This window comes from Sebastes fasciatus, chromosome 7 (assembly GCF_043250625.1).
Source record: "Sebastes fasciatus isolate fSebFas1 chromosome 7, fSebFas1.pri, whole genome shotgun sequence".
NCBI classification, from domain to species: Eukaryota; Metazoa; Chordata; class Actinopteri; order Perciformes; family Sebastidae; genus Sebastes; species Sebastes fasciatus.
In genome coordinates, this window is record NC_133801.1 from 12,020,232 (window position 1) to 12,046,515 (window position 26,284).

Consider the following 26,284-nt stretch of genomic DNA (forward strand, 5'->3'; position numbering starts at 1 on the left):
AAATACGGAAGTGAGGATGGAGAGCTGAGAGGGTGATGGAAAAGAGAAAGGAGCGGCGGAGAGGGAAGGGAGTGAAAGTGGAGAGTGCAAGTAAAAGGAGGGAGAGAATAGGGTGGGTTTTGGTGATTTGTACTCTGGCTGCATATGCGCCTGGTCTCCATCTCCTCCATTCTCTGCTAGAAAACTGGAAAAATCAATACACCCACAGTCTAGTGTATCCCCACATGAACTGGATCATTAAAAATATATAATCAAACACCCCACCGTCATTTTTCATCACTATTACCATCATCGCGTATCTGAACAGGCGCGGATATCGGTATATCACCAACATGGCTGTAACAATGTAATAACCCAATCAATGGCCTTCTAATTATTTCAGTGGCTCAGTTAATCGTCCAGTTAAAGCAGTCTTTCAGCCTTGACTCTCAGAATGGCGCGCGGGAGACAGGCTGCTTATTATCAAATGCACACAGCAGAACCGAAGCGGGGCTGTTGTAATAAGAATATCTGACTTCTCAGCTTCACAACTCAATCCAACTCAGGGTCGCAGTGTTGCCTAGTAACGATGGAACACTACTGACCTTATCTATGTGGTCATAAAAATGTATGAAGAAGCCCCCCCCTCTCCTCGCCTTCCAACCTCCTCCCTGCCTTCGTTCAGTCCTTCCTATAACCACCCTCACAGCCCTTATCTCCCCCTCTCTGAGTAGCATCTAGCCAGGGGGCAAGCACCCTCCACACTCCCCTACACCGGCCAGGGCAGCTCTGCGGTGGGTGTTATCTGCCCGGGAGCTCCCCTCTCTCTTTCATTACGGAGGGGGCCAGGAAACATGTACACACTTGAGCAAAAACACAATGCGCTTGTACGCTCACAGTACATGCACGCAGAACACAACGGATACAGCACTAGTGGGTGGGTAGTGGGAGGCTGGAAGGATGCAGATTGCATGCTATGAAACTGATAGATAGCTGTAAGAACAGAGGGACACAGTCAAGCGCAAAGGAGACTTAATACCACACCGCAAGGTGAGTCGGTGCACCAGCCTTCATGAGAATATTACTTCAGAGTGGAATCTTTGCTGCTGCGGGAGCAAAGAAACATGGCAGAGTGTGAGAATATGTGCTTGTTTGTATGAGAAAACAACAGCAGGCTTACCTCTGCAATGAGCATCACAAATATAGCGTATTTGTGAAAGCAATTTGCTCGTGAGAGATGAGATGTATCTGATCTCTATCCACTCATGAGTCCTAAGAGACAGGTTCAGTTTTTCTAATTGGCTATCACCTTGGAGAAGCCCATCCTAATGAGGAAACAAACTCCAGGTGTTGCACCTGATATAACCCCTGAGAGTCACAGGGGGAGTGTGACACGTACTGTATACACACACACCCACCTGCTCCATCTGTCTGCTCTACAATGAACACCGTCAGGCCATAATATGTCAGGAGTTTCACCGCAAAGTCAAAGCAAAGATCTGCAAACTGCTTTTATGTCATTTATCCAACTCTGGTTTGGAAACCAAGAACCAGAGCCGACTCTAAACTATCAAAATGGGTTATTTCATTTAATTTCATTTGGAAAAAACAATTTCTACACCAATGTAAACATCTATATGTATGATTTTAGTTATTACAAACTGCAGAAACAGTCTCACCTGCAAGAGATAATACTAGGGATGCACCAATACCGATACTGGATCGGATATCGGGCCGATACTGACTCAAATAGCTGGATCGGATATCGGTGACAATGGGAACGATCTATTCTATTCAATTCAATTTTATGATTATATACTATATACATTATATACTGTCATTTCAATTCTTGTTTAAGTTTTGACCAATTTGTTGCTGCATTAAAAAGGTATACACTTGAATTGTAATTCCTGTTAATTTTGAAGATTTTTGACCAAGTTGCTGGTGTACGATGATTATTTTAATAATAAATGACAATTTAATGAATTTATATCTTTGTATTTATTGGTCACATTTTGTTTTACAAAGTTAGCAAAGCAATATTTAAGTCAAGCCTGATGTTGCCTTACACATAAAAGAATGATCCCAGTCACTTCCACACAGTGAGGCATACAGCTTATTAATTAAACACTGGTATCGGATCGGTATCGGCTGATACCCAAAGCCCAGGTTTCGCTATTGGTATTGGGACTGAAAAAGTCGAATCAGTGCATCCCTAGATAATAGCTCTGGATGACCACAGTTTTCTTTTTGGGTGAATAATTATAACGGCTGCATTACACCGATCCCAGTACAGAGTGCCCGAACTACAAGTTGACAAACAGCATCTCAATAATGAGGACGGCGACAGCCTGCCACCGCTCTCCTGCCCACTGCTACAGCTACATCTGCTCTGGTGGCACCCTGACGCATCAGGTGGGATCCGTGGTATTTGAACAAACACAGACGGCATATGTTTGTGTATGTAAGCGTTAGGGTAACTAGGGAGACTGGTGAGGGTATGAGTAGTGCCTTGAGGCGAGGAGCAGAAGGGGTGGCAGGGTTCCTGACTCCCACCGTGGTCTGTTTAGACGCTAGCCTCTATGACTCATCTACGTGTCACTAATGCTTTTCCTATGAATGAACAAACAGATACAGATACACACTGCAGAGAGGCAACGCTATACCACCACGGGGGGAAGAGTAAGTGTGAATAGCCTGTGAGACTAGCATGAGCCACCCTTAGTCATACTCCCGCCTGTCTAAGCAGTGAGAGTTGCCATACAGTTACAAGTAATTGATCTAAAAAAACAAAAATAAATCAAAACCAGCTGTCTTTTATATGACTGGAAACATGCAGTGTGGTAGCAGGGAATGAGCAGTGGTGTACCCACGCACCTGTTGTCTGGAACGTCCCTCTCATCTTATTCAGGCTCTCCTCATTTGGGCGGCTCTCCTGCAGTAGCAGCTGTGAATATGTACACCTTGTTAGGGGGTTGACAGTTCTGGCAGAGGGAGAGACAGGGAAGTAGCTTGTTATGAAGAACAGGCTAACTATATGTCAATCCCTGCTATGCAGAGAGAGGGAAAACACAAAAACAGACAAAGAATAAACAAGAGATCTTCTTTAAAATACGGAAAAACATAAAGATCACCCTTTCATCTGAGTCTAAATGAATTAATAGAGCAAGCCACACTATATCAATTTAAATATTTGAATGTACTGAGCTAAAAGCTAATTGACCCCAGCCACTCAGCTAATAAAACAGCATGCTAGACTGGATATCAAAATGAGATTTGCCTCGGAAACATGTGGCCGGCCTGCTCATTATGACCTGCTCCTCTGTAATCCCCCATTTGCCGCTCATCCAGTTCCGTCATGCCTGTGCTGTAATTACACCGCATCCAATATCACAGGGAAATGCTAACAGATTCAGCAAATCTCTGATCAGCATTATGGACTTATAATGATTGGGGCTGTCTGAGGGGGCTGCTTATCACAGCCCTGTGTGACGCTATAAAAGGCCGAGAGCTGGGGTCATCGAGCAGGCAATATGGCTAATTCAAGATTTCATAATGCACTGCTTCTATGCGAAATAACAGAGGTGTAAGAAAAATATCGATCCACTTAAGTATTGTGATATCATGTTTTGTGATACTGTATCAATTCTCAAAAACACTATTGATTTTTAATTCATAGTTAGAAAATATATACAGTCTGTACATGTAACACTGTTTACATTTTTGTATTTACCTAATTTGTTTACCTAAAGAATAACTTTTTTTACTCAGACTTTATGCATATGGATGTGTGGGCTCTATACTATGACAGTTTACCTAAAATTAGATTTAAAAAAAAAAAAAAAAGGCAATATATCGCCTTGCTTACAGTCTCGCAATATATCGCGATATATTGAATCGTAACCCCTGTATAATGACATGTATTGTATATTCAGATTCTTACTAATACACAGCCCTAGCAAATATATTAGGGTGTGTTATTGTGTTAATTAGTTGACATGATGTTCTTGTTTCTTATTAAAACAAAAACAGATATAACATCAGGTAGTATAAACTCACTTAGCAGCTTCAAAAGCAACTCACACTGCTGCTGTTAAATTAGGCCTAATATTTGTTAATATTTGTAACAATGAGGGACCAAAAAAAACAAAAGCCTAAAGATCTGGGGTTGTATCTGTGATTAAAGGTGGAGGTGGAAGTGTTACGGCAAAGGTGATTGCATATGAGATAATGTAGAGTGCTCTCCGTCTCTCGCTCATCAGCTGTAATGATCAGAGCTGTGAGGATTAAGTACCAATGTCCCAGCAAAGGAGCTTTGCACGGCCAAATGTAGGACCACTGGCTCTCCTAAGCTGCCTAATTTACTGACACACACAGAAGATGCTACAGCACCCTCGTATTGGATTAAAGGCACAGGAATGGTGTGGAGCGCCTTGTTGTGGCCAGCAGGGGAACTGCAGGAAGAAGCTGCATTCGAAATACTGAATCAACAGATACAACACGGGCACATTATAAAAATGTAACTAACAACAAAAGCGGCTACTTAAATGAAAGTTGTGAAATAGTGAAATTTTTTTCACAGTTCTCGACCAAATCACTTCAGTCAACAATAACCCTTTGTTATTGAAAGCTATAACTTCTTCTTGATCTATCTCGATTATCTTGCCTGATAAAAACATGAAATTGGTTAGATATCTATCACCATTTATAATACATTTACTGCTCTGTGTGCACTAGAGGGAAATAAATGCGTACAACTTCACAGGCCTCTAATTGCTGGATTCACAAGAATTTGTACCTAAAAACAAGGTCATGAGCCAGTTGAGAAGCCCTCTAACCCAAGGTATAACACACGTGATCAACCACTGTTTCACTGCGTTTCATGGGTAGTAACAGACAAGTAAACAATGCATTCCTGCATACCCGCTGTTTTTATACTCCCAGGCTAAGGAAGTATCTCCAAGTCACAGGGAGAAGAAACAGGAATTGTGCTTAAATGGGTCATTCACAAGACCCAGTGCATGACAAGCAATACACCGGAAAAGATGATCTTTTGTGGTCACAGTTTTTCCCCATATTATTGAGGTTATTGTAACTACAGAGATTAACTTCAATGAGGGAGTGAGACAGAGAGGGAGGTGGGGTGAACATGTGACAGCGTAACTGTGGACTCATGAGGAATTCAGAGTGAGACAGTGGTTGTCTCTGTGTGAAGCAGACAGCATGGAGAAGGCTTGTGACATCGATCGTGCCTTACCACTGGGATCTTCTTCCTCTTTCTCTGCGCTGTCGATGCAGCAAATGAGACTGTCCTGGCTGAAACATGCAAAGAACAAAAAAAACCTGAGTTTCTAACTTGAAAAATGACATGCTTGCAGTGTCTTTTATATACTATACAAGAGCTGGTATTATTCCTCATATTGTAGTGGACAATCGTTGACCAGCAGTTGGTGCTAGGGTACAGAGTGAACTAAATAAATGTGATTGCTTAATCATATAATTGATCTTCATGTATTGGCTTTAGTTATACATGCAAATGGAGTAAAAGGGGACTTTAAAACACTTAAAGGGGACCTATTATGCTTGTGTGCTTTTCCCCTTTCCTTTAGTAAGTGTTATATAGTTTTTTGTGCCTGTAAAAGGTCTGCAAAGTTACAAAGCCCAAAGTCCATGCCGAAGGGAGTAACTCTGGAGTTACACTGCCCCTGAACTGCCTGAAACGCCTTGATTAAAGTCCTGCCTTTTCTTCTGTAACATGGTGATGTCATCAAGTAACACATTTTTACCACAGAGAGTGAAAAGAGGAGATGCTACAGCCGGTATGAGAAAAATAAAGTGTTTTTTGAACATTGAAGCATGTAAACATGTTCTAGTAGAAACCCCAAATACAAGTATGCACCTGGAAATAAGCATAATAGGTCCTCTTTAACATCAGGCTTATTTAAAGTATGTAACTGTGCATGTCATCATAATGAGTTGTGTGAGCATGTGAACTTACCTGGGCATTATTTTTGAATGGCTAAATCAACATCAATTGATCTTCATGTATTGGCTTTAGTTATACATGCAAAGGGAGTAAAAGGGGGCTTTAAAACACTTAAAGGGGACCTACTATGCTTTTGTGCTTTTCCCCTTTTCCTTTAGTGTGTTATATAGTTTTTTTGTGCCTGTAAAAGGTCTGCAAAGTTACAAAGCCCAAAGTCCAGACTTTGCTCCTGAACTGCATGAAACGCTTTGATTGAAGTCCTGCCTTTTCTTCTGTAACATGGTGATGTCATCAAGTCACACATTTTTAACATAGAAAAGAGGTGCTAGCACAGCTCGAGAAAAATAAAGCTTTTTTTCACATTAAAGTATGTAAACATGTTCTAGTAGAAACCCAAACTATAATAATAATAATAATAATATAATATATAATATAATAATATAATAATAATAATAACAATAATAATAATAATTATTATTATTATAAACAATAGTATATAACGGTGCATGTCATCATAATGAGCTTTTGTGAGCATGTGAACTTATTGGAGCATTTTGACACTTGAAAAGAGTAGCCTATACTGTATACAGGTAGTGTGTTATAAATACAATGTGACTGAATGGGCTTTGATAGATTTGACTGTAAATATCCTCATAAATGGCTTATGTTAATAAGTGTGAAATGCTGAGTGTTTTGAAATCTCAATGGGGTTTGTACTCCAACAGCTGAGAACTAAATACGTTGATTGGCTATTATTGGGGTTGTCTTTAAAATTAAAAAAATTAAAAAGCCTAACAATTATAAATAAGAAAAAACATAGCACCAATCTACAAAAAAAATATGCACAATCTGAGATGAATCGTCTTGGTAGCATTAGAAAAAATGTAGGTTACAATACTGATAGGCTAAGAGATGAACATAAAACATGCAGAACTGCTTTTAAATCCATTTATAATGATAAATTATTAAATTCACAGCACAACTTTTCAGATTTATTGTAACATTAAGTCTCTGGTGGTGTAGCCTAGCATGACCATAATAAGGGAATTTCCTTTTCTGTGACTGAACAAATTTAAAGTAACTTTCCCACCATAACAAGAGAACCAAAGGCTATGGGGCAAAGGATGGAACATTTGATTTTGCATTTTAAATGTTGACACATTAAGTGAAGCAAAAAACCGTGGAACAATGTCTAATTTTTATAACGCTGTTAAAAGAAGAGACACACTTCCCCTAATTGTTAAATTACCTTGTCCAGTGTCCTCAGTGGACATCATCACTTCATGGTGGGAAGTTGTTCAACTGTGTTACCTGGCTCCCAGGCAGGAAGTGCCAGTTAGGCCACTTTGCCTTCAAAATAAAATAGTATTCACAATACAAAAACACAAATACTTGGACAAAATGCTAAATATTAACATATCCTAAAATATGAAAACAAACACCTCAAGGCATTTTGGCAAAAATTTAAAGAGTTGAAGAAGTCATTGACTTATCCTTGTACATAAGTTTTCCTGGTATAGTCTGTGACAGCAATCTATGATTTTCTTATTTGTTTTTATGATGCTGTGTGTGGCTTATACGAGAAAAAAAGTTATAATATTATGAGAATAAAATCATAAGTTTAATAGAAAAAAAGTCGTAGTGTTATGAGAATATAGTCATAATAATATAAATGCTGTACCGCCTGTGTGAATGTGAAAATGAGGAACGTGGAGCATCTTGTGAAGTTAGGTTTAGGTTACAGGTTTCACAAATAACGAAATAAATTAATATTACTTTTACTTCTTTCTCGTAAAGTTATGACTTTATTCCCGTAATATTACGACTTTTTATCGTAAAGTTATGACTTTATTCTCGTAATATTACAACTTTTTATGGTAAAGTTATGACTTTATTCTCGTAATATTACAACTTTTTTTATGGTAAAGTTATGACTTTATTCTCGTAATATTAAGGCTTTTTTTCATGAAGTAGTACGACTTTATTCTCATTAAGTTACGACTTTTTACTCGTAAAGTTATGACTTTATTCTCGTAATATTACGACTTTTTTCTCGTAAAGTTATGACTTTATTCTCGTAATATTAGGACTTTTTTCTCGTAAAGTTATGACTTTATTCTCGTAATATTAAGACTTTTTTCTGGTAAAGTTATAATGTTATTCTCGTAATATATTACGACTTTTTTTTTCTTGAAATAGTATGACTTTATTCTCATCAAATCACAAGTTTTTACTCGTAAAGTTATGACTTTATTCTTGTAATATTACGACTTTTTTTCGTAAAGTTATGACTTTATTCTCGTAATATTACGACATTTTTCTCGTAAAGTAATGACTTTATTCTCGTAATATTACGACTTTTTTTTCTCTTAAAGTTATGACTTTATTCTCGTAATATAATGAGGAAAAAGTCGTAATATTACGAGAATAAAGTCATAACTTTATGATAAAAAGTCGTAATATTACGAGAATAACGTTTTTTTCTCGTAATATTATGACTTTTTTTCCTCGTTAAATTATGACTTTATTTTCTTAATATTACGACTTTTTTTTCTCATAATGTTATGACTTTATTCTCGTAATATCACAACTTTTTTTCTCGTAAAGTTATGACTTTATTCTCGTAATATTACGACTTTTTTCTTGTAAAGTTATGACTTTATTCTGGTAATATTACGAATTTTTTATCGTAAAATTATGACTTTATTCTCGTTATATTACGACTTTTTTTTTCTTGAAACAAATTTGACTTTATTCTCATTAAATTACGACTTTTTACTCATAATATTACGACTTTTTTGTTGCAAAGTTATGACTATATTCTCGTAATATTACGACTTTTAATCGGAAAGTTATGACTTTATTCTCATAATATTACGACTTTTTATCGCAAAGTTACGACTTTATTCTCATAATAGTACAACTTTTTTTCTCATAATATTACCTATTATCTCGAAATCTCCGATTTTTTTTTACTAACCTCCAGATTGGCCTACAAAAAAACGTCATAACTGGAGCACTCTAAAACCGTTAACGTTGCCTTTATTTTGAAGGTAAGCGGAAGTCGTGTTCTCTATGTTGTGTAGCTGCACATAGTTGGAGAAGTTGCAGGAATCGAAACATCCCGGAGAAGTTTATCTTCTGACTGCAGTCAAACAGTTGTTATCAGTCAAACTATTTATACCATGTCTTAATTAGTTTCGTTTTGACGGTGACGGCAGCGTTTCGCGGTTACAGGCGGTTCGCATGATGGCTAAACTGACAACTTAAGGAGCAAACTTTGAGCAAGACTTTCCCTACTTATCACCAGACAGATCAACACTACCATCATCATGGCTCACACCACTTCTGCGTCGCTATGGGCTTTTGTTTTCAGCTTATACTTCGTTGTGTCTAAGTGTTACATCTCTATACCACTGAAGATATACACCGGGAGGTACAACGTGTCCTCTGCTGTGGATGTGACCCAGACAGTGGTGTTAACAGCGGATGGAAACGGCCTCTCTCTGGCCTCTGATCCCACCGGCACCGTCAACTTTCTGGACATGGTGAACAACCTGCAGGGAGACTCTGGGCGAGGCTACTATATAGAGATGTCTATTGGGACTCCTGGTCAAAAGGTAATGCCTTCATCACAACATCTGTTGTTTCATACCTGTAGCATGTGTACAGTTTAGTATTTAAGTTAAAGGTTGTTGAGTCAATGCAAGACAAGGCAAGGCAGCTTTATTTGTAGAGCACATTTCAGCAACAGGGCAATTCAAAGTGCTTTTACATAAACATTCAAAACATTAAGACATAATTAAAACAGTTATAAAAACATTAAAGATTAGAAATAAACTAAAAATAAAAGCTAGGATAGAAGCTAAAATAGAATATAACACACAAGAGTAAAAGCTCTAGTGCAGTATAAGATCATTATCTGGAGCAGAATGAAATTGGAAAAAATATTTTTGTACTTTCCTTTTTTTTTTATACTTTTCCCCCCCTTTTTTCAAGGTTGTTTTCATATATGCAATTTACAGTTCGTAATTACAATAGTTTATTAACCATTTTTTTAAGTAGATGAGCTTATAGACAAACTCATTAAGTACACTAGAGAACAACTTCAACATTCAAAAATGAAATAAAAAATCAAGAAAATAAATAATAATATTGATAAAAAGAAAGAATAGAGTTACAAAAAAACAAAACAATAATAATATAAAAATACGAGAGTAATAATAAATTAAATCAACAAATAAGTTAATAGAAAATAAATATATAGTAATATCATTTACATGGGCACACATGCATCCTCCTTCAAGTCAGGTCACCTCCAAGCATATGTATATATGCATGCGTGTTAACCCATGTTACTATATTTATATTATACTAACTTTCCTTTTTTAGTCATTGGATCATTGGAAGGTCATGTGTTATATATTCAGTCACTTGTGTGTCAGGTCTGGTGTGTGTGAACAGGGGCCAGTCTGTCCACCATGTGACCCACTGAAGGAGCTTAAGTGTGGTTGTTTCACCTCAGGGCTGTGGCTATACCTAACTATACTATATTGATCTATTTAAATGCACTTTACACATTGAATTTTACATATAGATTCAAGATTAAAGCCCTTTATTGTCATTGTGTAGTACAATGAAATTAGATTGTGACAATCCCATAGGTGCTAAAAATAAATAATAATAATAATAATAATAATAATAATAATAAAAAAGAGATAGTGCAATATAAATATATAAAAGATAATACAATATGTATATTGATGAGATGACAGTTTTGCCAGATTACAGTTTTGCCAGATTATTGCACAAAATGTACGTCAGATAATTATATAATTATTGCACAGCATCATATAATTATTGCACAGAGTGATCAGCATATGTTATTGCACATATCCGTAACAGTAGATTTACAGTATTTACATTGCAAAAGTGACCAACATGTTATTGCACATTTACATTACACGTGTTCAACTCAGACAGAGGAGACGTCAGAGTTCAGGAGGTTTATTGCATTTATATAGACATATATACATATATACACATACAGACAGACCAACAATATTCATAATTCAATTATACAATGAAATGTTTAGTCAGAATTTCAAAGAAAGAGAGACATGACATTTCATGTATTTCACATATCTAACAAAGAAAAACAAGCCATGGGAAGATATTTAGTAATCACTGTCCTTATGAAACAAAATCAGCTGTTTCATTTCCAGGTTATTTCGTGGCTGGTACCATCTTGGCACTAGGATAGTATTATGGCTGTGGGGTGCATTTGGCTGGCTCAAGTCTTTTTTACAGCCTTTGGGGTCTGAAGGTAGACTAAAGCCCCGCTCACATGCACTCACATGATGCTGCCTGTGAAGACCACTGTTTCTTATCAAGCAGCTGACGGGGATTATGAGGCTCCAAAGGGAGCAAAGAGCAGCTCCAACAGTTGTACAAAACAAGCTCAGGCATATTTGCTTGCTTATTTTCTTTTGGTTGCACGGAAATATGCCTGTGTAATTTTACTGTCATTTTATACTGCTCGTTATTTAAAGTGCCTAACAAGATCATATTAATGATTAAGGGGGGACTAAATCTTCCCGGAAGAGTTGGCAGAGGGATTCTCCCGTCACTATTAAAAATACATGATGGTTTAAGGCCACGCTTTGCCATTTGTGTTGTAAGAAGGTGTGTTTAAACTAAAGGTGAATTATCTCATTAGTGACTTGACCTGTTGTTCCTGGGTTTCTCGAGTTAAACAGATCAGAGGTTTTAAGACTCTTGGGTGGCACAGCTCAGTTTCTCAGGCTCACGGAGGCTTATCAGTGCTACCTGCCATGTCACTGCCCTGTGTCAACCTCTGAGAGTATAACGCAGCTCTTGTAAGTTCCCACACAACTTTACAACCAGGCTGTAGTTGTACTTTGGAAAATATGCGCTGTTCTAATCAAACACCACAGTTTAAATTGTTGCTCAAAGGAGGGAATTCCCCAAACCTAATGTTGCCTAGTGGTGCATGCCCTATAACCAGGCACATGTGTGGTTCCTAATCAATAATCAACAGATAAATGACTGACTAACATCATCTGACTCTTTCATGATTAGTCCCCAGTAGATACAATCATTCAAACTGTTTACTTATCAAACAAATCACCTATTTTATCCTGCAAGAAGCAACTCAAATAATTCATTTATTCCATATGGGAGTAAATACATTCATTTATTTAATTTCTTGATCATGACAAAAGTATATTCAGTGTGTCACTTCCTCTCCTTGAACGACAATTGTACCATAAATCTCAACGTAGCATTATTAGCGTATTTTATTATTTATCTGCATTGTGCTGAATTTGTACTATACTGTAGGTACTTTCAATTTAAACAATTAGTGTCTATACAAAGCTACTAGGAATAACATTTTAGTGATTATATACAGTATATTGGCGTTTATTTATATGAAAGGCATCGTTTGATTACCTTCTTAAGGAGCAGTGTTAAGGGTGCCTCACCTGTTGGCTTATAATAGACCTTTGTCACAGCAGAGATGTCTACTTATCATAGCAGGAAAAGCACAGGTGCAACACTAACAATGGCTCTGTTCTATTAGGTGTCCCAGTAAACACAACACCAGGATCATGAAATCATGTCAGTTACACTTGTGTGTTTCCTGCAATGACATGTCAAAATAAAAGCAGTGACAAAGGTCTATTTGGGACGTGTGTCAGGTGACTTGCCCTCTGCACAGCCTGAGAAACCTCATGAGGAAGTAAAATTGAATTGAATTTCTTTAACGCAACTTGTGATTACTTGTGAGATACTGGTATCATATGAAACTAGAAAACCCAAGCCATGACATTGGTACCAACCATGTCATACTAGCTTGTTGTGACGGTGACTAAGTAACGCTCCACACTTACGCTAAATTTTGGCGAGGAAAAACTGTCATGGCCATTTTCAAAGGGGTCTCTTGACCTCTGACCTCAAGTTATGTAAATGGGTTTTATGGGTACCCACGAATCTCCCCTTTAAAGACATGCCCACTTTATGATAATCACATGCAGTTTGGGGCAAGTCATAGTCAAGTCAGCACACTGACACACTGACAGCTGTTGTTGCCTGTTGGGCTGCAGTTTGCCATGTTATGATTTGAGCATATGTTTTATGCTAAATGCAGTACCTGTGAGGGTTTCTGGACAATATGTGTCATTGTTTTATGTTGTTAATTCATTTCCAATAATGAATATGTACATACATTTGCAAAAAGCAATCATATTGGCCCACTCCAATGTTGATAAGAGGATTAAATACTTGACAAATCTCCCTTTGAAGATACATTTTGAAGAGATAAAAAATGCGCAATTAATTTGCAATTAATCGTGATTAACTATGGACTATCATACGATTAATCGCAATTAAATATTTAAATCGATTAACAGCCCTAGTTAAAACATAATTTACAGAATTTCTAGTTCGTTAATACTATAGATGTATGAAACGGTTCCACCTCTTAATATTTCTCCTCTGATATTTCAGCCTTTATACTCATGTGCCCTCTGCAATACTAGTTATAGTGAAACCTTTACATCAGTTATTCAGCAGAGCTCAATCCACTTTGGTTGAGATTGGTTGTGCGGTGCCAAAATGTCCTGTAACTCAATACTATTGAGTTATACTCTCAATATTATTCCAACTAAATGATGATGTGATTACAGGGCCGCGGTGTTAAATGAGGCACTATTCAAATGAGCCACTAATTGCCGCATCTGTTAGCATGTGGCACAGCCAGGCTGAGGTGTCGGCTGGAGAGCCTCACATCTGCTAATTGGTACAAACAGGTAGCAGATGCACGTTGCCGCCACGGAGCCACCGCCAATTAGACAGTGAACGCTCAACTGCAGGCTGCCGCAGCAGCGGGGGCAGAGCCTTGCCTGAGGCTCAGCAGCCGAGCTAAGGGAGGATAGTGTGACTGGAAAAGATATGCAGTGTGGGGATAAGGAAATGCCCCTGCTCCCCCCTCCCGCACCACGAGGTTTCAGTATTTTCCAATCTGGCCTGTTTGGCCGGTTCAGGCCTTGCGTGAGTGGACTGATGCCATCTGCAAGGCAGCAGTGGGGTTTTAGATGGCACAGTCACAGTGATGGGACCAGGGCCTGTTCAATGAGGAGGAACTGATAAGCCTGACTCCCACGGACGGGCCAACTGGGGCTTCCTGCGCCCGACTGAACCAGTTGATAACACATTGTTGATAATTACAGTTTGTTTTTTTCAATTGTTTCATAATGACTTCATAAACACCTCAGCATGACCGTGGGATGTTGGCTAAAAGGAGTTAGTTATGATACTTTTGGTTTCTGAGGAAATAGGGTAGTATAATGAACAGGCTCTAGTTTATGGAGTCATAGGAGTGTCAAAAATAAGAATAAATCTGTAAAAGAAAAGAAAAAAATTGTGGGAATATAAAGACAAATAATTGAATATAAAGAATAATTATTAGAATTTATTTATTTTCACATTTATTTGTTTATATATTTCTGTATATATTTATTTATATACTTTTAGAAATATATAATTATTTATTTTTTGCGATAAAATGAGTCTGTTTTTTGTTTTTTTAATGGAGGATACGTGTGCAGGAAATGACTACTTAGCCCACCCAAAGCCAGTTGATTGAAAGCTTCGCCCTTCAAGGAATAGCAAAAGTAATACGGAAAAGAATAAGGAAAAGTAACGAGATAAAAATAAATAAATTACATTATATAAAAATAAATATTTAAAAAAGACGGAAAAAAGATTATATTATATGCAAAATATTATATATAATATTTAAATATATATATTATTTTAAAAAGAATATATATTATATATAATATATATTCTTTCAAAAATAATATATATATATAAATACATACAGAAATAAATGTGAAAATAAATGAAAATGTTTATAATTCTTTTATATTTTGTTATTTGTCTTTATATTTCCCCGTGTATTTTTTTTTATTTTTCTTTGTATTTCCAAATTTTCTTTTACAGATTTATTCTTTTTCATGGCACTCCTATGACTCCATACTAGTTAGACATGGTTTAGATAGGCTTGAGGAAGTGGATTTCTCCATGTAATTGTTGGAATTCCTGTTCCTTGTCTGTCAAACACATCACTGTTTTTAATAAACTACTTCCTGCTGTTCTGGTCTTTCTAAAACAAAGGGACATTTTTTTTGTTATATCTGTGTCGGGCCGTGTCATGTGACATCACTGAAGAGCCGCTGTATAGACCTCTTTGTTGTTGAGTCATCAGGTGGCTACGGGGCATTAGCTTTATGACCCCGTCATGGTGAGGAATGCTTGCTAGTGAGTGTTAATGTGGCCACTGCTCAGTAGTGGAGGTGACAGAAGTCTGCAAGCTAATTAGTTCCTGCTCATTGACTTGATGCCCGAGACAACATTATCTCAACCGCTGTTAGCTGGTCCCCACTGTGCACATGACACATACTAGGATGGCTGGATGGGTCGAACAGTCATGTCAGTAGCTAGAGGCGGTCATGTTTGTCTCATAGATCACACATTAGAGAGCAATTATATCGGAGGTGCGCAGTACTTTTTGCAGTTTGTGTGACACTGGAATCTCTAGAAATGAAGGATACCCCAGTCAGGGTTTTTTTTGTACCTGATCCAAGTTAATATGAAATTCCTGCTTATGCCCAGTCCCAAAATGATGTTTACATATGATATCAAAATACAGCTGTAAAGTGCACTCTTCACTTGACGATCAAAGCTCCGCATTAAGGAATAATCAGCCTGCAACAAAACACTGACCAAAACGTTGATTTGTTTCTTCCGCGTCAAACCAAAACACATTGTCTGTTGCTTTCATTTTCCATTTTCTCACTATTTCTAGTTTAATTTCCTTATTTTTGTGTTTTTTTATTTACTTTATTTTATTATTCTTGTTCTCCCTCCACGTCCTCTGCTCCTCTTCTGCTTTTTCCTCCTCTAGCCTAATTACTAATTTTGTACAAACAGACACTTTAGTGTCTTAGTGGCATTTTAAAAGCTTAAAGTCTGTTTTACAGCTTTTACTTTTACCTTGTGACTCAAGAGCTCTGTATGTTTGGGTGGGGTTGGCCTGAAGCAGATAACTGTAACGGCTGTTAAAGTAAACAGCCTTGTGTACTTGTGTTTTTCAGGTGAACATCCTGGTGGATACGGGCAGCAGTAACTTTGCCGTGGCCGCGGCTCCACACCCATTCATTACTCACTACTTCAACACTGCGCTGTGAGTGGCTTCGACTCTTTGTGTACTCTAGTGTTGCAAACTTCCGGGGATATTCAAGGTGGAAACTTTCCATCGTAATTTACTGAAATTTTGTGTGAATTAACAGGAAATATTGGGAATAAAATGGTAATATAGGGGTTATCTGCTCAGGCTGTATTTACCATGTCAAACAAACCTTTTACCACATCATACGTAGTCATAATCTGCCAAACAAATCCATTAAGGCCAGGCCTTTGTAACTATTCACACTACTTGGCTTCTTCCCCTGTGTTTAGCTCCAGCACCTACCAGACAGCTGGCCGGACTGTGGCTGTCAGGTACACCCAGGGCAACTGGGAAGGCGAACTGAGCACTGACAGTGTCTCCATCCCCAAAGGCCTAAATGGGTCCGTCACCATCAACATAGCTGCCATCCTGTCATCTGACGGCTTCTTCCTTCCTGGGGTCAACTGGCAGGGCATCCTGGGACTGGCCTATCCCATGCTGGCACGGGTGAGAGAGATGCTCTTAAAGATTGAATCTTACCTTAAATCTTAGTGTAGTTTATTAGTTTATTTAAAGGATAACTTGTGTATTTTTCAACCTTGACCGTATTTTCCCATGTTTTTGTGTCTATGAGACTAATGAGGAAAACCCTTTTTGAAACTGGTCCAGTATCGAGGGAGAATGCTGCAGCCGCCAGCCAACAAGCTATAATGTAATCATTTGTGGCAACCTGGCACCGTCAGTTTATGTTCACTAAAAGTGCTTGTTTTACCACTAACAGGCTTAGATTGTTATTATAAGTGTCTGACAACATTATGGAGAGGACCCTACAGAGAAATAAAACATTCCTCTTACCTTTTGCTTTCGGTTTGTCATTGTGTCGTGACTTGTTGCCGGAAGACAACGGTGGAAACGTGAGTGAGAGTGGACAGAGGAGTGCCACGGGACACCGATGTTGTCAGAGTTCGTTGTGTTGGAGTACAGAAAGTGTAGCTTATTGTTATCTAAAAGATTTTCAATGTCATGGCTGAATATTTAGCTGATTTCGACAATGTGGAGTGAGGCTTCTCCGAGAGACAGACCGGATCAAGCGAAAGGTAAGAAAAGCGTTTAATTTCTCTGTAGGATCCTGTCCATAATGTTGTCAGACACTTATAATAACAATCTGAGACGTAAACTGAAGGTGCCAGGTTGCCCCAAATGGTTACATTACAGCCTGTTTAGCGGCTGGTGGCTGCAGCGCTCTCCCTCAATACTGGACCAGTTTCAAAAACTACTGTCCCCATTAGTCACTTACACATAAAAACATGGGAAAATAGGGTCCAGGTTGAAAAATACCGAAGTTGTCCTCTAACAGGGGCCATGCACAACACTACCATTGAGTCAGAGTTAGCTATACAGCTAACTTACTTACTTGTAAAAAAAAAAAACTACAGTGAAATACAAACAATTAAAAGCAAAACAGTTTGCAAAATGTAACAGTACATCACATATAAAACAACGTCACACAATATATACATTACACAGTCTCCATGTTGGTTACATACAAAGGTTTAGATCAGTGATCACATGATTGGTTTGTCTTAAGCCATGTTTTAGGTGTTGGTTTAACAATACTGAAGCTTGTGCATTCTCTGATACGGGTGGGAGGTGAGTTCAATTTATCTGCTGCTCTGACTGAAAATGCTGATTTTCTAAATTTAGCCGAGCAGCCACCTCTCCCTGGCATTGTCCCTGTAGATTGACACACATTGTTTAAGACCATGAATTAATTTATACATCAGACAGGCACAACAAAGAAAACTGTCAAAGGTCAATAAATTATCCCTTTGAGTGATTGCACAATGATGGTAGCTAGTTACTAGGCATTTTTGTTATTGATTTGGACCCAAAGGTACTTGTATGAGTCCACCCTCTTCACTTCTGCTCCCTGGATGACAACCAGGACAGGAAGCCTCCTGTTCCTCTGGTGGTCCACCACAAGCTCTTTGGTTTTGCTGATATTAAGCTTCAGGTGATTGTTGTGGCACCATGTGACGAAGCTTTCTATCAGTCCTCTGTGCTCCTCTGTAAAAATAGTCTCTAAGTGAAGACAGCATGTTTCTCACTGGAAATTATTCACTGGAATCCTACATGTCAATATAGTGATGATTCATTTACAAGAACATCCTATATACAGTATGTGTGAAGTGTGATAAAGACACAGAACCAAGGTGCTTCGCCCCGTGTCGGCTTTCTTTAACGTGATAATATAGTGTTGATGGGACGAGAATGACATCAGCGTCAACCGGCACAATGCATTCTTTCATTCTGTGCCGACTGCAGCAACCTTTGAGATCAAATGCCAGTGATTGAGGGGCAGATACGCTCACACTGACCACTTTGTGCTGCTGGTGTCTCCTGAGTGTTCAGGTTCAACCTGCCTGAGGGCTGTTTGTCATGCGTGACATGAAAACGCAGCACTGACATGAAATCTGAGGAAGACAGGAGAGAGAACATCCTTTAGTCAAGGGGCAAACCACTGTGTCGTACTTACGCCAGTCCACACCCATTCATACGCATGCACTTGTTCACAGTGGCCAGAATATTGTTTCAATCACAACCTTTTTATCTGTTTTAAAACATCATTAAAATATTTCTGTTTCAGTTAACTTACTGACGATACTGACTCAAATAGCTGGATCGGTATCGGTGACAATGGAGCCAATCTAATTCAATTCAATTCTATGTTTACGTCTTATTATGCACGTACTACATCATGCGTCTGCAGCACGCTGGTAGACCACATAACTGAGGGTGCTAACAACTAATTTGTCAGATGTTTGGGGACTTGCTATGCCAACAAGTTCTCTGGCTACTTGCAATATCTGCAAGGCAAATGTTTCAAGGGGAAAATATTATACAACAAACTTAATCAAGCATCTCCAGAAGCATCACGCCAAAAAATTAGATGTCGCCTTACACATAAATTAATGATCCCAGTCACTTCCACACAGTGGTGTCGGGACTGAAATAGTCGGATCGGTCCATCCCTGGTTTTAAGGGTTACTTTGTCCCACTCCACAGGCACACAGATACTGATTTAAGTGTTTAACATGTATGGATACCTAATCAGGAAAATTATATTGTCTATAATATAACTTACGATGAAAAGGGTTATGGTCATATCCTTTTATTTAAGTATCAATTACAGTAGCAACCAGTGTATTTTTCCTTCTTACCCTCCCCAAGCCTTGTAAATGGACTTTGTTATCCCATGTAATCGTATTAGGATGCCTCACAAAATTTGTTTTTCCAGTTCAGTTGTTTAATAACAGAATTCATGCAACACATTTTTTAACATTTTCATTCTTTAGATGTTTTGTTTTCTGAAGTTATAATTCACGTTACTGGTTGTCTCTACTTTGGCAAAGAGAAAACTGATGGCCTCTAAATCAATCTGGATAACATCACAAATCTAAAACTTAAAATGCACAAACACATGTTAACGATCGCACATCTCCTGTCTCTCAATTAGCCCGACTCGTCCGTGGAGCCCTTCTTCAACTCTTTGGTGCAACAGCTGCGAATCCCTGACATCTTCTCCCTCCAGATGTGTGGCGCTGGACTGTCAGCCAGCAGCTCAGAGGACCCCGCAGGAGGCAGTCTTGTGAGTAGTCATGTGAACAAATGAACTAATCACAAAAGGATGGATTGTAAAGTTTGTTCAAAGGCAAAGATCTTTGACCTAAACAGTATTTGGACCCTTTTTTTATCACTTCTGCAGTTTGTGTCTAGAGTTATTTAACATATCAATTATGCGCTTCACTCATAGAGGACGGGGATGTGGTTGAGCACTCCGCTTCACAGACAAAAATAAAATCCTTCACTAGTGGATCAGACATAGCAGCTGGGTGCATTTTAGAAACATAAGAGCCGGTATCTTCCTTGTCAATGTGGTTTCTCCACTGGAGGCCCAGTCTGGTTAGAGTGGAGCTAATTAAGCTAAGATAGCATCCTGCTGAGAGCAGGTCTGTCACTGTTACACAGACGGCCTCGGTGCCTCGCTCCACTGCATCTCCATCATGTGACCCACTGGCACAGACAGGTGGATGAGATGGCAGGGTGCTTGTGGAGGGATGATATAAACCTTTGCTACTCTTGTTGGATATTCGCTGTGGTGTTGTTGTGGTCACAGTGGACCCATAGAGGATTGAAGAAGTCTTTTTGTTCCTTCCTCAGATCATGGGAGGGGCTGAACCAACTCTGTATCGGGGGTCAGTGTGGTACACCCCCATAGTAGAGGAGTGGTACTACCAAGTGGAGGTTTTGAAGCTGGAGGTTGGCGACCAGAATCTGGAGCTGGACTGCAGAGAGGTACATTTCAAGCTAAACTATATCTCTACTTTTGAAGGAGTTAACATTCATTCTTGATGAGTCGATTGTATCAAGGTTACAACACGGAAATTCAACTTGAATTTCAGTCGCAGCACTGCAGGGGAGTGTAACCAAGAGCTTCCTCGTTTTACATTCTTTAGTTTGCTCAAGGTCCTCCATGAACACTACTGAACTTCACTCCTTCTCCCTTTCTTTCAGTATAACATGGATAAAGCTATAGTTGACAGTGGGACGACACTGCTGCGTCTTCCTGTCAACGTCTTCAATGCGGTGGTAGAAGCCATCACACGCAGCTCTCTGGTAAGCCGCCGTCTCTCCACAGACGGTGATGAAACATGCTGTCAGAGCAAAGCGATGCAGGAAAGGATAGCACGCACTCACTGCTCAAGGACGTAGTAGCTTTGAAAGGAAGGATCAGGAGTTTTTCTGCTATATAAATATGTGTGTGCGCCCATGCTTTTGTTTGTTTCCTCATTCCACTTCACACATTTTTTCACCTTTTTTGTAAGTGCACACAAACAGTACTCAAGGTTAATTTGAACCCGGAAGCAACATTTTCAATTAACGTACCCACATCCTTGTAGATAAATCCCAAGTGGGGAAATGAAAGAGAACAGCAAGACCTGTTTTGGTGCTGTACTGACCTTCTGTTTCTGTCTCCCTTTGTCTATTTCTCTTTTGTTTCTCTTTGGTTCAGATCCAGGACTTTTCTTCAGGCTTCTGGGAAGGCAGCAAGCTTGCATGCTGGATGAAGGGAGAGACCCCCTGGAGGTTTTTCCCCAAGCTGTCCCTCTACCTAAGGGCCACCAACACCAGCCAGTCCTTTCGCATCACCATCCTGCCTCAGGTACCTGGATATAAACATAAACACAAAAACAAGTTAACCTAAGAGACACAAATGATCATCGGTCCTCATTCTTCTCTGTCGTGTCGCAGCTCTACATCCAGCCAATCACAGACGTGGACGGCACGTTGGACTGCTTCCGCTTCGGGTTGTCTTCGTCAGCTAATGGCCTGGTGATCGGCGCTACCATTATGGAAGGCTTCTACGTTGTGTTCGACCGCGCCCAGCAGAGACTGGGCTTCGCGCCCAGCAGCTGTGCAGGTGAGGGTACACACAAGACTGTTACTGTTAAGACAGAACAGTATATAAAACGTATATCGTTTTCAAACATTGTAAGTCATCTGTTTACTGTGTATCTTAAAACATAAGTTAGGATGGAAACAAGAGGGCATTTGTGCATGAAGATCTACAGGGTTATACCCATATTAATATTTGTATCCGCCTTATGATAAAAATGTTATGTGGTTTAAAATCTGTGTTGCCAATCTCAATATGTATGAAGTGCTCAACTCACAGAAGAAAAGACTGAAGTTTGCACAAACAGGGCTCTATTCATACTCAGTCATCAACATATGCACTATAATCACCACTTGACATCATATTATTTACTCAAAATCAAATGTCAGTGTAAGCAAGAACTAACATACAGTAAGAACGAGGCAGCAATAAATACACGCATACTGTACTTATTTACAAGGTAAAAAATAAAACCCGCAGAGGAAAGCTGGATCCCTCACAGTTGTTTAGACCAGCACATTTTAAAGGAACAGTGTGTAACATTTCAGGGAATCTTTTAGCAGAAATGGAATTTAATATTCATAACTAAGTTTTCATTAGTGTATAATCACCTGAAACTACGAATTGTTGTTGCTCCACCATGTTTCTACAGTAGCACAGAACAGACAAACCAAACACTGCCTCTAGAGAGAGCTCTCTACACGCTTGTGAAACTGCGGTAACGTGAGCCGCAGAGTGCAAAACCGTGGTACCGCCAGCCGTCATTTGACTTCCGTTGCTCCTAAAGTAGTGTTATTATGGTAAGGATGGCCTCTGAGCAAGCTGAACGGCGTTACCACGGTTTTGCACTCGGCGGCTCACGTGATTGCAGTCTTGGACAGTGAGGAGTGAGCGGAGGGGTACTCAGTTGGTTGCAATCTGCAACCACAAAACTAGATGCCACCAAATCCTACACACTGTACCTTTTAAAGCTTCTATGAAAGGTTGAATCTCTTCTGTATGGTTTCAGCTGGTGATAGAATCAGCAAATGTTGCTGATGATATCGCTTCAGACATTTAACTTTTAACAAAGAAAGAAAGATCACCGTCCAGAGGTCCGTAAAGTGCATTGATTACCTGATAACTTATGGAAAAGCAAACTGTAAAGAACAATGTATAATTTAACACAACTTGCAGGTTCACTGACCAAAACCCAGAGAATATCCTCTTCATCCTGGTTAAACCTTTAAACTGCGGCACTCTCCTGTAGTTCTGTGTTAACATGAGCTTGGGCAAGGCCTCCCACTCTCCTCTTAAAGTACAAAGATCACCTTTGTTCCTTATTAAGCAAGAAGACTGTAGGCCGAAGGTTAAGGATACAGGCTTGTGACAGTAGGGTTGCCAGCTCTAATTTCTGAGCTGGCTGGTGAAATCTAGACAGAGAACGATTCAGAATTGAGGTCTGCAACTCTCTGTTTTGCATCTCTGCAGTGAGCGGTGGAGTGGCTCTCTCAGAGATCGCAGGGCCCTTCTCAGCAGCAGACGTGGCAGCCAACTGCTCCAGCGGAACAATGAAGGAGCCTCTCCTGTGGATCATCTCCTACGCCCTGATGGCGGTCTGCGCGGTGGTCCTCATCATCCTGTTGCTCCTGCTTGCGCTGCCCTGCCGACATAGAAACCGTACCGGGGAGATAACCGACGAGTCCTCTCTGGTCCGCCACCGCATCAAGTGACTGAGAGGAAACGGACAGGCGGACAGGGTGAACGGGCAGGGGGGCATTGAGCAGAGCTCGTCCACAGTGGTGGAGTCGGGGGTGAGGCTCGGCCTGAACCGAACAGTGACACTCGCCTCTGAACGTGTGACCGACTCTAGACTGCACTCATCAGATTGGCCCACGGAGGTCGACATGGACAGATCAACTGCCTCTTGACGAGAAAATCCACCCTAAAAACAGCTGTTGACTCTTATTCTCACTGATGATTGGTCATACCATCATATGTGACACAGAAGACATCCAGCATAGAAGAAGAAGAAGAAGAACAGATGCAATTTCTCCACTGACTGTAGCTTTAAAAGTCCATAATGTCATGTAGCTACAAAGCAGTTTTTCGTACTTTTTCTCAACTGGAAGGACTCTTATGCTATCAATGTTGCTCTCCCCGCAACTACACCGACTAGTTCGAGTGTAGTTTGAGAGGGCACTCACTTCAGGTTCAGGCTTATTCTCTTTAGGGCTGTCAAAAGGTATTCTGGGAAATGTAGGACACCACTAACACAAACGAAAAGGTGAACAAAAATATGAAACACTTTAACATAAAATAAACCCCCGACGCACACTTAAACATCACACCAGCAGTATGATAATAGCTAAGGGTGGAATTTCTTCCTTACAATCCAACCATTGCTGCATTCTTGAACAATTTAAGTTACTGATTTTATTTCCAGGCAAATTGTATTATTAATTTCTAAAGGCATACGACCTAAAATGTGCCTTTATTTTTGATTTTTTTTCATTCTGTGATCAATGAAGGAATGTTTCTCGCGCCTTCTTATATTTTGACGTTAACCTCTAGTCTGTGTGTGTTGAAGTTAAGGGGAAAAGCTGCTCAAACAATCACTGTTAATCGGAAGAATATAACACGTTTACAGTGCCTGTAGTGCCTTACTGCTTATACAAACTGATATACAGTATCAGCAGTTTGAGCCTTAAACTGCTGAATTGCACTTTGTTTCTAAAGTCAATCAAAAAGTGTAATATAAAGCTAAAGATCAATATTTCTCGATCTGTTATGCAATTTGTTGTATTAATGTAAGTTTACTAATTCTGTTTATATTTAAATCTCTTGGTGTGTGATTGTCTTATTAATTCCAAATCTTTGCTTTTTAGACACTAGATGTTCAAGGGTACATATATTTATACTGCTCATTTTATACAAACACTAAAGTAGAAGCCAAAGGATTTTTGAAACATTGGAAACACACGCTCCGTTCGCTTCGTTGGACTACAGTTAAGCAATAAAACGTGTCATGTTACAGTCTCTTCATACGTAAAAGTCAACATGAAACTTGACACTGTGCCACGCAATCAATCTGAAAAATGTGCCTGTTGGTTCTTAAAGTTGTCAAATTGAAGCTACACTTGAATCTTTGAATGTTCACTTATTTATAAGTGTATTTTTTTTCCGTGCCAAAATTGTGCTTGTGCTGTAAATAAAAGAACTTGTGACCAAATCAAAGATGTAAATCATTTTAAATGAATAAAGGTGTGTTTTTGTGAAAAGGTTACTCAGTGAACAGTCAGTGGGAATAAGCTTGATGTGGTTTGTGAGTGACATCTTGTGTTGGGACACGGTATCTCCATCTACTATCTCAAATATCACTAAATTAAATGAAATATTTCAATCATATTCATACAGACTAAAATAAAGAATATTTCACAAATATACAAAAATAAAAACATTGTTCATTGGAGCTTCTTATGTGAATTTAAGCATCAACAGTGATTTAAATTATGAAGACAATACAGTAATATCGTGTAGGAAATAAGTTATGTAACTGATACAGATATTGTTGAGGCCCTGATATAAAAATGTATGCACACGTCAACAAAAATAAATTGTAAACACAAACATCTCAGATGGTTCATCTTTGGTCCTGTCAGTCATCTTGATGCTTCTGTAAACAAACAAACAAAAAAAATTAGTTTTTGTTTCATGTGATAATTGTGTGTTTTTACAGCCATAATTAGGTTTAATCCTTCCCCCCTTCACAAGCGTGTCGGCCGTCGTACAGTTTGGTGCCGTTGGTGAGCGTCCGTCAGCCTAGTTTTTTCGGCGTGTCCCGCACCGTTGGCTCTAATCTGCCCGTGTCGGAGGTTTTTCGGCCGATTCAGCATGTTGAATCGGCAGCGGCGCCCGTCGGTGAGAGAAATCACTCTGATTGGCTGTTCAGCTTAAACGAATCAGTGCATGAGAAGAGAAACAGAAGTGAGGAAAGCAAGCAAACAAGTAAAGTCAAGAGGAAAAACACAGAAGGCTCTTCTCACCACCACTTTGTTTCATGTATGTATCCTAACAACGGCTTGTATATCCGCTGTCCTCTGTCTTCCAGTTTCCCTTTTTGAACGACGTATACAGACTGCCGCCAACTGCTGTGTGGAGAGTTATTTTATTTCTCACACAGGCACGTGGTAGTTGGCAGTCGGCTGTAGTCTTTGCAGTGTTTTCGGTTGCAACTTGTCTGCTAAAACAAAGGCGGCGTGAGGCGACGCAACAGGCGGACTTCGTCGCCACCAGTTCTCTGATATCGGGTTGGCGTGTCCCCAGCTTAAAGGATGCCTTAAGCATCAGTATCTAATGCTGACGGACGTGACGAAGCGTATTTGACACCCTGGGAATGAGAACGGGCTGGTTCCTTATGTAGATATGAAGTGGTCATTCTAAGCTAATGAAAACAAAACAAATCTTAGTTTCAGGTGATTATACACTTATGAAAACATAATAATGAATATTATATTCCACTTCTGCTAATAGATCCCCCTATATCCTACACACTGGACCTTTAAGACTCCGCTGTGTAGGTATTATCACTGTACATCCAGGCTGAGTCAAGCAGTATTACTTTGAG

The 26,284-nt window shown here is 39.3% G+C and overlaps 1 protein-coding gene and 1 long non-coding RNA gene across 2 annotated transcripts; one reads left to right on the forward strand and one right to left on the reverse strand.

The window, feature by feature from the left end:
• Nucleotides 1-1,982: 1,982 nt before the first annotated feature.
• Nucleotides 1,983-7,281, reverse strand: LOC141770742 (uncharacterized). Its single transcript, XR_012594617.1, has 3 exons — nucleotides 7,215-7,281; nucleotides 5,237-5,295; nucleotides 1,983-2,963 (listed from the first exon to the last, which is right to left on the reverse strand). It is a non-coding gene; the product is annotated as an uncharacterized LOC141770742 (long non-coding RNA).
• A 1,745-nt stretch (nucleotides 7,282-9,026) lies between these two features.
• bace2 (beta-secretase 2) lies at nucleotides 9,027-24,894 on the forward strand. Its single transcript, XM_074641582.1, has 9 exons — nucleotides 9,027-9,585; nucleotides 16,147-16,235; nucleotides 16,511-16,727; nucleotides 19,738-19,869; nucleotides 20,442-20,576; nucleotides 20,796-20,897; nucleotides 21,295-21,444; nucleotides 21,534-21,702; nucleotides 23,149-24,894. The coding sequence occupies exons 1-9, from the start codon at nucleotides 9,298-9,300 to the stop codon at nucleotides 23,388-23,390; spliced, it is 1,524 nt and encodes a 507-aa protein (XP_074497683.1). The 5' UTR covers nucleotides 9,027-9,297; the 3' UTR covers nucleotides 23,391-24,894.
• The last annotated feature ends 1,390 nt before the right edge of the window (nucleotides 24,895-26,284 follow it).

Excerpts from the sequence above, each read along its gene's own strand:
- bace2 (XM_074641582.1), top strand. The coding sequence starts at position 9,298 with ATGGCTCACACCACTTCTGCGTCGCTATGGGCTTTTGTTTTCAGCTTA. Across the intron at positions 16,728-19,737 it reads CCTATCCCATGCTGGCACGG|CCCGACTCGTCCGTGGAGCC; the intron begins GTGAGAGAGATG and ends TCTCTCAATTAG. Across the intron at positions 20,577-20,795 it reads TGGAGCTGGACTGCAGAGAG|TATAACATGGATAAAGCTAT; the intron begins GTACATTTCAAG and ends CCTTTCTTTCAG.